The sequence below is a fragment of the Oncorhynchus clarkii genome, chromosome 20, assembly GCF_045791955.1.
Source record: "Oncorhynchus clarkii lewisi isolate Uvic-CL-2024 chromosome 20, UVic_Ocla_1.0, whole genome shotgun sequence".
NCBI classification, from domain to species: Eukaryota; Metazoa; Chordata; class Actinopteri; order Salmoniformes; family Salmonidae; genus Oncorhynchus; species Oncorhynchus clarkii.
Window position 1 is genome coordinate 496,440 of NC_092166.1, and position 16,861 is coordinate 513,300.

The 16,861-nt window shown below is 42.0% G+C and overlaps 1 protein-coding gene across 3 annotated transcripts in view; it reads right to left on the minus strand.

The window, feature by feature from the left end:
• Positions 1-10,828, minus strand: part of LOC139375759 (V-type proton ATPase subunit H-like) — a 33,508-nt gene extending 22,680 nt beyond the window's left edge. The window contains exons 1-6 of one of the 3 annotated variants that reach the window (XM_071117578.1): positions 10,665-10,828; positions 10,009-10,159; positions 5,793-5,892; positions 2,271-2,360; positions 929-1,042; positions 398-502 (exon numbers count right to left, since the gene is read on the minus strand). In XM_071117578.1, coding sequence (XP_070973679.1) covers positions 398-502; positions 929-1,042; positions 2,271-2,360; positions 5,793-5,892; positions 10,009-10,112 — 513 coding nt within the window. In that variant the 5' untranslated portion in view covers positions 10,113-10,159; positions 10,665-10,828. The remainder of the gene's footprint in view (positions 1-397; positions 503-928; positions 1,043-2,270; positions 2,361-5,792; positions 5,893-10,008; positions 10,160-10,664) is intronic. The other 2 variants (XM_071117579.1, XM_071117580.1) reach the window with 2 other exon arrangements.
• Between the last annotated feature and the right edge of the window lie 6,033 nt (positions 10,829-16,861).

A 16,861-nucleotide genomic window follows, 5' to 3' on the forward strand; every position in this document is an offset into this window, starting at 1 on the left:
GAACAGTGTGATCTCCCAGGGTTCTCCACATTATTTTTGAAGACAGTGGTGTCAGTGGAGGCTGCTGAGGGGAGGACGGCTCATAATAGCTGGAAAGGCATCAAACACATGGAAACCATGTTTTATGTATTCGATACCATCCCACAAATTCTGCTCCAGCCTTAACCACGAGGCCATCCTCCCAAATGAAGGTGCCACCAACCTCCTGTGGGTGGTCTGAATACTTCAAAGGCACTGCACATGTGGTTTTAGTTCAGAGGGTTGAAGGGTCATATACCTGGGAGCTGAGCTGGGGCTGATATACATGAGGTTTTAGTTCAGAGGGTTAAATACCTGGGAGCTGAGCTGGGGCTGATATACATGTGGTTTTAGTTCAGAGGGTTGAAGGGTCATATACCTGGGAGCTGAGCTGGGTCTTGATCCAGTTGAAGTAGTAGTTGAGGTCACTTCCCTCCATCAGGTCACGACCCCAGGCTGCTAGCTTAGCGATGATCCTGGCCGCCTGGGAGAGACTACAAGTCAGACCCTAAAGCCCAGCCTGAGCCAGGCTCAATATTAAAGTCACTCACTATTCAATGCTGATGGTATGGCTTATTGTTCAAATTCCATTTCCCATTTCCACAGTCATGTTAATGCATTAGACATTCCACTATATATAAATGCATCTCTCCCAGAGAGAGACCAAAACTATCCTTCCATTTATAATATTTTAAAACAAAAAGGCCACAAGATGGAAATCCAATCAACATGCAAATAACCTGCTGGTCATTCTGAAGACATGAGAAATCTGCCTTTGAATTGTCTCTTGTCCTCTTTTTTCTGCTTCTCTCCGCCATCTCTCCCTTTCTCCCTCCACTCCATCTCTTATTCTCCTCCAGCTCTCCCTCAGTGCTAACTGTAAGGTAGTGTGTGGCGTAGTCATACTAACCATGTGGACGGTGAACAGGTCCTGGCGATTGAGCATGGGCAGAAAGTAGGACCAGGCGGTGTTCTTGGTCTTTTTGGAGTAGTCGAAGAAGATGTTCACCCTCTGGTGATTCTCCTACAGAAATATAACAATACAGTGTTGTAACCTCCGGTGGTTCTAAAGGAACACAACAGAACAGTTCCCCAACGGCCCCAAGCTAGGAGAGCTCTAGTTCCCCAACGGCCCCAAGCTAGGAGAGCTCTAGTTCCCCAACGGCCCCAGCTAGGAGAGCTCTAGTTCCCCAACGGCCCCAGCTAGGAGAGCTCTAGTTCCCCAACGGCCCCAGCTAGGAGAGCTCTAGTTCCCCAACGGCCCCAGCTAGGAGAGCTCTAGTTCCCCAACGGCCCCAGCTAGGAGAGCTCTAGTTCCCCAACGGCCCCAGCTAGGAGAGCTCTAGTTCCCCAACGGCCCCAGCTAGGAGAGCTCTAGTTTCCCAACGGCCCCAGCTAGGAGAGCTCTAGTTCCCCAACGGGAAAAGATTGAATCCCCAAGCTGACAAGTTAAAAATCTGTCATTCTGTCCCTGAACAAGGAAGTTAACCCACTGTTCCAATCATGAGTCAGAGCTGCAGTAGGCGACAGTGATAGAGCTTCCGCGTTTTAAAAGTTAGGAGATATCTAATCAATGGAAGATGGAATTAAAAGTTAAAGGAGAAGGATGGGCTACAACCAAGAGCCAACAGGCAGGCTGCTACCTTATATTCTGAATGGAGTTGTTGTTGTTGTCTGGAACTGTAGGATTAGAAAACATGCACTGCAGCCTCTGTTAGCCTAGCTAGCTAACGGTAGCTAGCTTAACTAGGTTCTCCCGGTATGATGCAGTCAAGACAAGTACTTCGTAATCATATTTGATAATAAATAACCTCGCTATGGCAGCCATTACTCTACTGCAGTGCGAGTTTGCTTGGTTGGTTACTGTCTCGCTCCACCCTGCTCCCCATGTCACTAGCTCAGAGTATGGCCCCTCCTCCCCCCCTCCTAGAGCGGCATCACTCTTTATTAACCGGAGCTGACAAAGTAGCTTAAAATTACTTTTCTGCTGATTCCCTCAGTCAGACCGGGTCTGGACCCAACCAGGTCTATACGGAATGGGTCAAGTTGTCCTCGGGTCCATTTCGGAACAGGTCTCTATATTAACTTCTTGGACCCGTTCTTCTACATTCACATCCCCAGACCAAAGTGAAGAACTAACAGTAACATCTGTCCACCGCAGGGTGATTCAGGGAGGAAGTAAAAACAGATGATTCAGAAAAGGGCGCTACGGTATCTTTGGATCTCTAGGTAAGCGTGAACACGTGTGTTACCTGCAGGGTATCATCTATCAGAGTGAGGATGTACTGGACAGTCTGCTCCTTAGAGATGTGAGCCATCAGGTTCAGGAACGTCTTGGCACACTGGAAATACACAATATATACGCGTTACTAACACTATACAGACATACTAGGGTTGGGAGATGTCAACTGTCATCCTAAATTGATTATGAAGTGATTAAAACAGTGATATACGATGCTATCGCTCACTATTTCACCCCCCCCCCCCCCCCCCCCCCCCAAAACATGTGGTTGAAGAAGTCGCTCACTATTTCACCCCCCCCCCCCCCCCCCCCCCAAAACATGTGGTTGAAGAAGTCGCTCACTATTTCACCCCCCCCCCAAAACATGTGGTTGAAGAAGTCGCTCACTATTTCACCCCCCCCCCCAAAACATGTGGTTGAAGAAGTCGCTCACTATTTCACCCCCCCCCCAAAACATGTGGTTGAAGAAGTCGCTCACTATTCCCCCCCCCCCCTCCAAAACATGTGGTTGAAGAAGTCGCTCACTATTCCCCCCCCTCCAAAACATGTGGTTGAAGAAGTCGCTCACTATCCCCCCCCCCCTCCAGAACATGTGGTTGAAGAAGTCGCTCACTATCCCCCCCCCCCCTCCAGAACATGTGGTTGAAGAAGTCGCTCACTATTCCCCCCCCCCCCCCGAACATGTGGTTGAAGAAGTCGCTCACTATTCCCCCCCCTCCAAAACATGTGGTTGAAGAAGTCGCTCACTATCCCCCCCCCTCCAGAACATGTGGTTGAAGAAGTCGCTCACTATCCCCCCCCCCCCTCCAGAACATGTGGTTGAAGAAGTCGCTCACTATTCCCCCCACCTCCAGAACATGTGGTTGAAGAAGTCGCTCACTATGGTAAAATCCTTATATTAAGGATTTTACCATTTTCTTTTCAGGAAAACCAGGGTTACAAGTTGAATGTTTTATTTTATTGCCAAATGTCAAAATAAATTTTGTCCGCCAAAGCAAAAAACAGATTTTGTATTTATTTATATGAATGCTGTAAGTACTGACATTGTTCGCTCAGTGGGAAATTAATATCCAACCAGTCAGTGACAACTGTATGGAGTTTGTGACAACAAATGTGAGATTATTACCTTGTTCTCAACTAGCCTACCTGGTTAAATAAAAGGTTAAATAATTATGTATTTATTTTGATTCATAGAGCAAAACGTGTACATGTGCGTGAGTCTCCGCTTTTCATATATAGCTTTTAATAGGTAGCTCAGACGTTTTTGTAAAAAGACCCGGCCGAGGGACCCGTCGGGATCCGGCATTACGGTGGGACTCATTGGGTTAAGAAATAAATGACTGGCTAAGCCTAATCAGCCTTGCCTGTGCTAAATGGATCTCACACGCAAAGTGATACAAATGACTTTGCTGGTGACATGCCCCTCAAAATGTGACCGACCGCCTCGATGTTATGAAATGAGCTAGAAAATGGTATATCATGCAATGCAGTTTAAGAACAAAGGGAATGTAATACTGCTTTGACAATTGATAAACTCGTAATGCCACTTGATAAAATGGCCCTTGAATGTTTTGGTACCTACTGGAGAGCTCTTTGTCTTCACCCATTCAGCATCGTTCACACCCTCTTAAGCCTTAGCCCCACCCATCTCTAAGGATTCACATGTGAGGCCATGTGCTAAACAGAGGGAGTAGTGTAGTAAACAACCAAAGACTTCAGGACTAAAAGTGGTAAAAGTAGTAGCCTACAATAAGGAAAAACTCCAGGCTAAAATACACTTCATCTGACTTTGGTGCAGGTCAGGTTGTTCTTCACATTAACGTCTCTGGTAAACACGCACTGTATCAAATAAAATAACACCTGTGTCCTGTGAAGGTGACAACAGTACAGTGAAATGGTTGCTTGCATAGTAGCAATATCAAAAGCAGAACGTGTCAATTATAATTATTAGACAAAGCTTACCTGACACACTTGTCTAAATTGATGGGTCATGTGAAGGAAATGCCGTAATCACCCCCAGCCACATCTAGCTAAGTGGATGGGTCACTATTGTCTAGACGTGTTCATGAAATACAATAGATGGCCATAGAAACATCTAAATGATGATTAATGGAAACAGGACGCACCTGAGCACCATTTTGAGTGTCATAGGGGTCTGATACTTCTGGTGTTTTTTATTTTGGATTATAATACATTTGCAAAAATGTCTAAAAACCTGTTTCTGCTTTGTCATTATGGGGTGTGTAGATTAATGAGGAAAAACATGAATTTAATCCATTTTAGAATAAGGACATAACGTAACAAAACGTGGAAAAAGTTGCTCTGAATACTTTCCGAATTCACTGAAACAAAAAGAAACACCACAGACACACTATACACACATTATATAACCTGTCCCCCAGAAGCTGGGTTTTAAATATGTTATCTATTTCACCTTTATTTAACCAGGTAAGCCAGTTGAGAACAAGTTCTCATTTCCAACTGCGACCTGGTCAAGATAAAGCATGGCAGTGCGACACAAACGACACAGAGTTACACTTAAACGTACATTCAATAACACAATAGAAAAATATATGTACAGTGTGTGCAAATGGAGTAAGGAGGTAAGGCAAAAAATAGGCCATAGTGGCAAAGTAATTACAATATAGCAGATTAACACTGGAGTAATAGATGAGCAGATGATGATGTGCAAGTAGAGATACCGGTGTGCAAAAGAGCAAAAAAAGTCAATAAAAACAATATGGGGATGAGGTAGGAAGTTGGATGGGCTTTTTACAGATGGGCTATGTACAGGTGCAATGATCTGTGAGCTGCTCTGACAGCTGATGCTTAAAGTTAGTGAGGGAGATATGAGTCTCCAGCTTCAGTGATTTTTTGCAATTAGTTCCAGTCATTGGCAGCAGAGAACTGGAAGGAAAGGCGGCCAAAAGGAGGAGTTGGCTTTGGGGGTGACCAGTGAAATATACCTGCTGGAGCGCGTGCTACGGGTGGGTGTTGCCATGGTGACTAGTGAGCTGAGATAAGGCGGGGCTTTACCTAGTAAAGACTTGTAGATGACCTGGAGGGCCAGCCGACGAGAGCATACAGGTCACAGTGGTGGGTGGTATATGGGGCTTTGGTGACAAAACGGATGCCACTGTGATAGACTGCATCCAGTTCGCTGAGTAGAGTGTTGGAGGCTATTTTGTAAATGACGTCGCCGAAGTCGAGGATCGGTAGGATAGTCAGTTCACATGAAGACAGCACACAAGGAATACTTGTGAAAACGTCATGCATTAAATGAAGACCGGCTAATGTGAAAAGTAATCTTGGAAGATATGCATATAGCAGTAAATGTAGCTACAGATGTAATTCTCCATTACAGGTACTGTTTGTCGTAGCAAACATCATTCACAACTTGACGATAAAAGATATGACTGTATGAAAATCTGGATAATGCCCAACCCTAGTCATGGAGAATCTCATCTGAAGCTACATTAAAATGCAACTGTGCAGTAACAGCTAGCTGGTTTATTGTGTGTGTGTGTTGTACCTGATGTCCTTCGTTGGTGAGGATGATCTGTTTCTCCTCAGAATGAGCCACTTCAAACTTCTTAATGAACTCACAGTCCTCGGCAGAGATCATCTGACCCCTATGAGACACACAGCATAATAATTATACAACAGTCTATGAGACACACAGCATGATAATTATACAACAGTCTATGAGACACACAGGATGATAATTATACAACAGTCTTGGGGAAGCTACTCTGAAAATAGTTTTAAAAGCTGTCAATTACTTCCCACTGGAAGTGACGCTACACTAAAGTTACTTTGAAAAGGAAGTTCACTACATTCAAACTACTTGTTGATAAATTATCATATACAAAAATTGCAGGAACACTTTGGAATCATATGTTAAAACCGAATGAGTAATTTAGCAAATTAAAAGGGTTGTCTTTCTGTTTTGTATGCTTTATCTACTGTCTTAAAAGCACCCATATCACACTATTCACAAACTCTAATAGGGAAGTAAAGCTTCAGTAGCCTATCGCTCCTCTCGTGTTGGGCGTGCCAGATCAAATGTCTCAAAGGCTGTATGCTGGAGCCTGCAGGCACATGGGTAGAGAAGAAGTTGTCTTTCCATGGAAATGTACTTCCTAAATATTATTGGCTAATCTAGTCTCTGACATTGACTGGAAATATTGATAAAATATTTGTCGGTCTGCAAATTGTCCCGCTCCTATCAAAGTTGGTTTTCAAAACAGTTCCGTTTTGTAGCCTATTCCTTGTTGTATTAAAAGCACTTCTGTCACAATATTCACAAATTAATAGCCTAAATCTTGCTGATTTACATTGAGTAGGCTACCTTCCGTCTCTTTTGTTGGGCATGCCAGATCAAGTGCGCCTATGTGTGGTCGCAATTAAATAGCCTGTAGACTAGGTTATATGGGTGGAGAAGCAGGCCCATTAAATGGCCGCAGGTAGCCTAGCGGTTAGAGCGTTGGGCAAGTAAGCAAAAAGGTTGCTGGTTTGAATACCCGAGCCAACAAGGTGAAAAATCTGTCGATGTGCCCTTGAGCAAAGCACTTAACCCCAATTTGCTCAAGGGTCAACGTACCACTATGGCTGAACGTGTAAAAAGTGTATATTTCACAGCACTTGTGTGACACGTGTCACACATATATTTTTATCCCTTTTTCATGATATCCAATTGCGATCTTGTCTCCTCGCTGCAACTCCCCAATGGGTGCTGGGCCAATTGGGCACCGCCCTATGGGACTCCTGGTCAGAGCCGGTTGTGACAGCCTGGGATTGAACCCGTGTCTGTAGTGATGCCTCAAACACTGTGATGCAGTCCCTTAGACCGCTGCACCACTCGGGAGGCCGACCATTGGGTTCTTGGTCTCCTCCCTGACCAAGGCCCTTCTCCACAGATTGCTCAGTTTGGCCGGGTGGTCAGTTCTAGGAAGAGTCTTGGTGGTTCCAAATGTCTTCTGGATGGAGGCAAATGTGTTCTTGGGTACCTTCAATGCTGCAGACATTTTTTGGTATCCTTCTCCAGATCTGTGCCTCGACACAATCCTGTCTCGGAGCTCTAAGATAATTTCTTTCAACCTCATGGTTTGGTTTTTGCTCTGACATGCACTGCCAACTGTGGGACCTTATATACTGTAGATAGGTGTGTGCCTTTCAAATCATGTCCAAACAATTGAATTTAGCCTAATATAAATGGGCCAGGTGAGAATCTGTTATTTTTACCTATTTCTTAGGATATTTTTGTGCATTTTCTTCTTGACTAGGCTGGATAAATAGCTGGGGTTGGGGCTGCAAAGTGAGCTGCGTCACATAAGCCTAAAATAACACTGAAGGGCTGCAGTCGGGTATGGGACCAGTTCTTGCGGGAGAGGGATGACAGGCAGCGGGAGAGGGATGACAGGCAGCGGGAGAGGGATGAAGAAATCAGTCCTGAGTAGACTACTACATGGCAGAAAAGGAATTAACAACTGAAAACACTACCTATATTTAAATGTAGTTCAACTGCCACCAAGCTACTGCAAAACGTTGTTCAATTACAAGTTTTTTCTAGGGGGTGGATCAGCTTTAATATTTACTAGGTTTATTGGGATCCCCAGCTACTCTTCCTGAGGTCCACACAAAATACAGCATGACAACAAGAACAGTCACATTTAAAACAACCAAATACAAACAAAACAGCTAAAGAACAACATGTTAAGAGTGTGAGACAGTGTCTCTGTCATTTCAGTCCCCATTGTGCCACGAGGTTTGTTGTTTTAAGATAATTTTGCTGTTACTTGAATAAATGGAGAGGAAAAGGAATTTGTTGCGATCCATGGCTTTGGCTGTGCATTACGGTGAAGGCGGTGTCAGTTGAAGGCCCTAAAAATTATCATAGACCCCAGGGGTTGTAGTGGAGCAGGGAGAGCGCTTCAAATTCCTTGGTGTCCACATCAACAACAAACTAGAATGGTCCAAACACACCAAGACAGTCGTGAAGAGGGCACGACAAAGCCTATTCCCCCTCAGGAAACTAAAAAGACTTGGCATGGGTCCTGAGATCTTTAAAAGGTTCTACAGCTGCAACATCGAGAGCATTCTGACCGGTTGCATCACTGCCTGGTAACGCAACTGCTCGGCCTCCGACCGCAAGGCACTTCAGAGGGTAGTGGGTACGGCCCAGTACATCACTGGGGCTAAGCTGCCTGCCATCCAGGACCTCGACACCAGCCGGTGTCAGAGGAAGGCCCTGAAGACTCCAGTCACCCCAGTCATAGACTGTTCTCTCTACTACCGCATTGGGGCGTGCTCTGCCCTCCTTTTTCTGTAGTCCACGATCATCTCCTTTGTCTTTATCACGTTGAGGGAGAGGATGTTGTCCTGGCACCACACGGCCAGGTCTCTGACCTCCTCCCTATAGGATGTCTCATCGTTGTCGATGATCAGACCTATCACTGTTGTGTCGTCAGCAAACTTTATGATGGTGTTGTAGTCGTGCTTGAGTTCTGAGCTGTATGATATTTGATTACGCAGACAAAGCTCACAGTTTACTCCTTCACATATTTATAATCCTCATAATATCTGGCTAAATGATTGACCCATAAAACATAGGCTACACAGCATGATTATTGAACTACAAATGTTCATTCAGTAATCCACTCCTGAAGTCACCTGACCCCCATCATATGACCTTGAGACACATACAAATTGATAGGCCTATATTATATACATAATAGATATTCATAGTTTTTCCCCGACCTCTGCTGAAATCAATTGACCCCTTTGAGACAAGATACACACAGTATGATTGATGACTATTAAAATACATGTTAGACATACAATGAGAACATATAAAGAAAAATCTAATTTGGTATTTATTATTTAATTTGGTATATATTTGCCACTGCAAAAGCATCATCTACTCTTCCTGGGGTAAACATAATTAGACTAGAATCCCAGTGTTATGGGCCTAGCTCTGCTTTAGACGGAGCAGTAAATCCCAGGGTTATGGGCCTAGCTCTGCTTTAGATAAAGACACTGTGATTCACTTCTCTGTCTGTCTTTTTGACTTCTGTTTAACACTAACAGTCCTTCCTAATTACAGAAGCAGCTTACAGTAGCTGACAACACTGGCATTACCCCTGGAAATACTACAAGAGCAGAGTGAAGTGGCCTTTTGTCCCAGCACTATACAAGCTGATTCAACTTCTTATTAAAATACCATGATTAGAAAAGAATCAGTGTAGTGCTATGAATGGACAGCCATGAATATCTCATATCCACAAGACTGTGACTCACAGCCCAGAGAAATACCAAAATAACCTTTCAACTAGTACTAAGCCTAGTGTCCAGCATGAAAATTACAAAATGAAAGGTGCACTATAGAGAAGAGAATCATTGTACCATCTAAAAAAAAAAGAAGATTTTCCATAACCCAAAATATTGAATTTTTAAGTGTTTGAAACTGGTGTACAAAACCAAAAGACGCAAAAACTCAACTTCAGACCGGGAAGCATATAAATAGCGCACAGAACAGATCTACCGCTTCTTAGAGACTTCCTTTCAATAAGAATGACAGATCGATAACAAACATTTCTATGTGAATTTAGGTCAGGTCACCCAAAACGTTACATATTGCAGCTTTAAAGGGCGAACAGGCATAGTGCCCTATGAACAAAATATGAGGGAGCTCAAAAAATGCCATGAAGAGGGGTGGAGGAAGAGGAGTAGGGCGAAGGTGTACTTACTGCAGGTATGACTGCCAGTTGACCTTGTTGGCTCGGACTTCAGCTGCCTTGGCAGCGATGATGTTGGTGGGCACTGCAGCGTCCACCGCCCCGCGGATATCCATCCTGATACACCTGTAGTTTACCTCTCTGGACAAGAATGAATAACTACCTGGAAGGAAGGAGACAGGTGGGTTTGATTGATAAATCAATAATAATAGTCATAAATCAACACGTCATTGGGATACACACACACATATATACATACAAACATAGGGAGATTTCGCATCATTCATTTTTCATAATAACCTAATTCTGCAGGTAGAGCTCATGACCAACTCTGTAACCAGATCAGCTGCTTTAGCTAACGCAACATTACCCAGTAGCTAGCTAACTTGGCTAATGTAATGCAATGTCATGTTGGTGCAGTAACGTTACTGACCAAACATGTGTATGATTTAGTTACAACGACAGCACTTGTCAACAAATCCTGAAATTAGTGTTGTTACTGAATGCGTTTGAGTCGTCTCGCCAGCTAAGTGAGCTAACTGGCTAATGTCAATACCCTGGTGCAAGCTAACGATAGCTTAATTTAGCATCAATGCCAAGATATTCTAACGATATAACACACAATACAGAACCTATCTCAAAGAAATATTCCAATACAATCTTCCTACCGTTAAAACACACAAGCCAAATAGAGCATTAATTTCTGTGGTTTAAAATCAAAAGGCCATCAGTATCTCTCCGCTAACAACTACAACGTGATGCGGTCAGCAGGAAGCCCTGAAATCCAGTCAGCTGTCCTCGGCCCTTCAATGACGCTTTACGTCGCTTCAATGACGCTTTACGTCGTCACATCCCAGTGTACCTATTGTAGGGAGTAATAAATGTCCCTTCCCCAAGCAAGGGAGTGATGAGGAGTACGAAAGAAAGAAAGAAAGAAAGAAAGAAAGAAAGAAAGAAAGAAAGAAAGAAAGAAAGAAAGAAAGAAAAGAAAGAAAGAAAAGGGATGATGGAAGTGGATTCTGAATACAATGGCGATAGAACCAAGGAGAATTGGAATATTGTCAAAAATAATGGAAAATGGAGAAAAATAGTTTACAGTGATGAGAATGACCCTTCGTATCTAGTAGGAATACTGTTTGTAAATGAGGAGCAGTGGGCAGAGTACCAATCTGGAAGAAACCATGAGTTATCCAAACTGGTAGAGAGAGTGCTGGGTAAAGTGAAGGCTGTGAGGATCACGAGATGCAGGCTTTTTTGTAGTTGTTGTTGTGCCTCTGCGGATCAGAAGGAACGTGCGTTGTATCTTAACCGATTTCATAAGTTTGAAGTGTCATGTGTGTCTCTTCGGAACAGGGCACCCCTCAACAGGGTTGACAGGGTTGATATTGAAGAGATGAAGCATGTCGTGATTGAAGCATGTCGATGAATCGTGTGGAATCGTGTCGATGAAATGGTGGAAAAGTGAAGTCTGTCAGTTATAAAAAAATGTATATGGAGTCTCTCCCTACTCAAGTGCAGTTAGGGTATATGAACTACAGAGTCCGAGCATTTATCCCAAGACCAATGCAATGTGATCATTGTAAAGCTTTTGGTCATGTAGCAAGTGTTTGCAGAAGGAAGAAACGGAGATGTCCAAGTTGTGGAAAGGATCATATGTGTTATAAAAGTGATGAATATGTGACATTGCAATTGTGGTGGGAACCATGAAGCCACGTCTTCTGAATGCCCCACAAGGGGGAAAGAGAATCAGGTGGCCAAAGCCAGGGTTATACAGAGCATTTCATACTGTATGCAGCAGCTGTGAAAAGGGTTGAGGGTTTGAATGGTGCATCAGAAGAGTCCATGGTGGTAGATTGGCCTACACTGCAGGCTGCAGGGGTTGCCTTTCACCAGCAGGTCCTGACATTTTAAATGTTAAGAAGGTGGACTTTGTGGCATGTATAGCTGTGGTAATTAATGGCACTGCCGAGGTGGAGAGAAGGTCCAGGAAGATAGAATTTATAGTGTCTGTGGCAGAGCGGTTCCTGGGGCTGAAAGATTTCTCAGCGAAGGAGTTACATGCAATATTGCCACAAGCCGTACCACCCTCTCAGGTTCTAGAGTCGTACCACCCTCTCAGGTTCTAGAGCCGTACCACCCTCTCAGGTTCTAGAGTCGTACCACCCTCTCAGGTTCTAGAGCCGTACCACCCTCTCAGGTTCTAGAGCCGTACACCCCTCTCAGGTTCTAGAGTCGTACCACCCTCTCAGGTTCTAGAGCCGTACCACCCTCTCAGGTTCTAGAGCCTGAGAAGGGTGATATGGAGAACTAAAAGGAAGAAGTGGGAGTTTGTTTGTTTTGGCAATGTACTATTTTTATTGGGGTAGATTAAGTTAGCTTCACTATTACGTATGGATTTTTAAAACATTTTGGTTTCAAACCATCCAGTTAGCTGCAATACACCTTTTTGGGTGTAGTCTGCCATAAAACCTACAGGAGAATAATAAGAAGGGAGTGATGATTCGAGAGGCAACGTCCTCGGTGAAAATCTTAAAGTTGAGCTTAAAAATGTTAATTACTGTACCAATCAAGCTAACGTAGCTAGCTACAGATCCAAATAGCTGGCTAGCTAGTTTTACAGTTTGGTAATTTATTCCAACACACTACAGAATTCCCCAAAATATGTTTATGAAGCTAGCTACGTTTTATAGGCTCCTCACTACTAGGCTGGCACATAGGTGAAATTAAGAGGGGAAAAGGGACCAAATGATTAGGGTGTGACACATGGGCTACTAACAGCTTACTACACCACATACACTTAGTATTACTTTCTTTACTACAGTTTACATATCTCCCTGGCATATTACATAATTTATGCAGCAGCATACAATGCATTTTTGGACTCACCTTGTGCTGTGCTCACTTAAACAGGAAGGTGGTGTGGTCTGTCATTCTCTGGATTCATGGTGCTTTCAAGACAACTGGGAACTCTGAGGAAAAACAAGGTCGAATCATGATGACGTCAGTGATCTTCAGCTTGTAATCCCAAATTGGATGACCGTTCAAAACGTATTTTCCCAGTGGAGCTCGTTTTTTTTGTTGTTAGAGTTCCCAGTTGTCTTGAAATCAGATTTCCTAGTTCCAAGTTTCCAGTTGTTTTGAATCATGATGACGTCAGTGATCTTCAGGTCGGCAGAAGTCATGCTGGATTGACAGCATGGCCAATGTTGAATGTTTATCATTTTAAGCTTGGAAAAGAGACCCTTAAACACAGACTTGGGACCACACACCCACTCCACTGAATAGCAGGCTGGTGATGCTTTGCAATGCTTGCAGTTAGCCACTGATTCATTGCAAACCACTCATTGTTGAATTTACGATTTTCAACTTGTTGTGTAATGTTTATGTCCAATGGCCGATGAGCACCGATACGTTTTATAAAAAAAAATGGTGTGGTATTTTAGTTGGATCCCCATAAGCTGTTGCAAAAGCAGCTACACTGCCTGTTTACAACAAGAACATGGGCGGGGAGCTATTAAATGTTGGACACAGGCAGGCAGAAGATGGTGGAAGTATGTGTTTTGGGGGATGCTCAACATTGCAATCATAAATGTGTACATTTGTATTATGAATCTCCATTAGTTCCTGCCAAAGCAGCAGCTACACTTCCTGGGGTCCAAACATATTAAGGCACTTACATTACATATAAAACAGTACATCATAACATTATTACACCACTACATATCTACAATACAAAATGTATAATGCCACCATACAACGCTATTTTAATGTATGTGTGTAGAATGCTAGCATTTGTGTCTGTACCTGTGTGTGTGTGTTCACAGTCCCCGCTGTTCCTTAAGGTGTATTTTCATCTGGTTTTTAAATCTGATTCTACTGCTGCATCAGTTACCTGATGGGGAATAGAGTTCCATGTAGTCATGGCTCTATGTAGTACTGTGGAATAGAGTTCCATGTAGTCATGGCTCTATGTAGTACTGTGGAATAGAGTTCCATGTAGTCATGGCTCTATGTAGTACTGTGGAATAGAGTTCCATGTAGTCATGGCTCTATGTAGTACTGTGTGCCTCCCATAGTCTGTTCTGGACTTTGGGATTGTGAAGAGACCTTTTGTGGCATGTCTTTTTGTGTCCGAGCTGTGTGCCAGTAGCTTGGTGCATTCAACACTGATTCATTGCAAACAACTCATTGTTGAGTGAAAGAGGCCTGAATACAAATGGTGAAGTCAATCTCTCCTCCACTTTGAGCCATGAGAGATTGACATGCATATCATTAATGTTAGCTCTGCGTGAAGATCCAAGGGCCAGCCTTGTTTTAGATTCCGTCTCTCACAGTTGAAGTGTACCTATGATAAAAATTACAGACCTCTACATGCTTTGTAAGTAGGAAAACCTGCAAAATCGGCAGTGTATCAAATGCCTGTTCTCCCCACTGTATATACATAATGACTAAATACTTTTTTGCCCCACTGTATATACACATACACATCTATACACATACACATATATACACATACACATTTAACAGACAATCTATTTTACAATAGTTCTCTCTTGTTTGTTCTTAGTCCTTCCTCTATTTCTGATGTCCATCCAGTTTGATTTAGATTTGTAACTGTGCTATTTCGCAACATTTCTGAACCTATATACATTTTACAGACCCTGTATGTTTTACATTAGTTATCTTGTTATTAGTCCCACCCTTCAGCTCCATTCAACCCCTCCCATCTATCTCTTAACATCATCCATTTCAGATTTCTATTTTCCATATATTTTTCAACTGTGCTGTGATGCTTCACAAAAGTACTGAACCTTTCTATTCTCATAGCTTCTACAGATTGTAAATTAAAAATATATTTTTTTGCTAAAATAATTATTATATTATTGATTGATTGACTAGGGCTTTTCAAATCACCCAGTATTGCTGTCTGCAGCGTTAGTTCTAGGCAAATGTTGCAATTCTTCAGCCATTACTGGACCTGTGACCGAAAACGAGCTACATATGGACAATACCAAAATAAATGATCTAATGACTCTGCCTCCTCACAGCAGAATCTGCAGAGCTGGGAAGATTGTATCCCCCATATATATAACATTCTATTGGTTGCAATAATTTTGTATAGTAATTTAAATGGAAGAATTAGAAGTTTTGAATCCTGCGTTGTTTTGCGTACCAATTCATAAACCACGTGCCATGGAATGGCTACATCGAAAATCTCTTCCCAACTATATTGCAATTTATATGGTACAGCTGTCAGTTTTTTGGTCCTTAAATGAAATTGGCATGTTTTTATTTATCACACTTTTCTTTAACCATTTATGTTCTTTAATACAGGGCCGACATACAAGTTCCTTACTTTTCCCCCTTCTACTTGCCTCTTCCATTTTTGTGGTAATGCTGCAATTAGTTGGTTGTAATTTTGGGTAGAGCAGACATTTCCATATGTCTGTGTTAGCTGCATGTGTGACAAAACTCCATCAGTCCTATTTATGATATCATTCACAAAAAAATATACCCTTTTTAAAAATGTATTTGAAAAATACATTTTTTTTAATCAATTAGTATATTTGAGTTTTACCACAATATTTGCTGTATTATTTGTTGTCTTTTCAGGTGGATTCAACTGAAATTTCAACCAACAAAATGAGGCTTGTTTAAAAAATAAAGATATTTTGGAGATTATTTCCTTTTCAAACAACCGAAAGTGGGCCGGTGTAATCTGAAAAGGGAAAAAGGCCATTCCTGAACATAGGATGAGACATTCGTACTAATTTACTAGAGAACCATTTTGGATTTAAGTATAACTTTTGTATGACTGATGCCTTTAGTGAGAGGTCAAATGCTTTAATATTTAATAATTTCTGCCCTCCGAATTCATATTCGTTATATAAAAAAGGCCCTTTTAATTTTGTCTGGCTTGCCATTCCAAATAAAATTGAATATTTTTTGTTGATATAATTTAAAAAGCAGGTCACTAGGTGTAGGCAAAACCATAAGCAAATAGGTCAACTGTGATATAACCAAAGAGTTAAATCAGGGTAAACTGTGATATAACTAAGGAGTTAATCAGGGTAAACTGTGATATGACTAAGGAGTTAATCAGGGTAAACTGTTATATGACTAAGGAGTTAATCAGGGTGATTTTTCCACAAATAGACAGGTATTATCCTTTCCATGGTAGCAAGAACTTACCTATTTTTGCTAACTTTCTATAAAAATGTATTGTTGTGAGATAATTTCTTTCTTTTGGGATTTGTATACCGAGTACGTCCACATCTCCATCAGACCATTTAATTGGTTAACTACACGGTAATGTAAAATTTGCATTTTTTACTGATCCAATATCATAATTTGGGTTTTAATCCAGAGAAAATAGCAAAAGTATCTAGATCCTCTATGAGGCCGTGGAGAAACTCTAATTGTGGTTTTAAAAGAAAACATGAATCATCAGCGTACAATGACACCTTTGTGGCTTAAAAACTGATTTCTAATCCCTTAATATTATTGTTTCATCTAATCTTAACTAACAATTCGATGGCAATAATAAATAGATATGTCGATAGTGGACAACCTTGTTTTACTCCTCTATAGAGTTTAAAACTTTCTGAGATGTAGCCATTATTTACTATTTTACACCTATGGTTACTATACATAACTTTAACCCATTTTATAAGAGATTCCCCAAAATTGAAATATTCTAGGCATTTATATATAAACTCCAGTCGTACTTTATCAAAAGCCTTTTCAAAATCAGCTATGAAAACCAGGCCTGGTGTCCCCGATATTTCATAGTATTCTATTGTTTCCAGTACTTGTCTTCTATTATCTCCAATGTATCGTCCATGTAAAACAACCTGTCTGATTA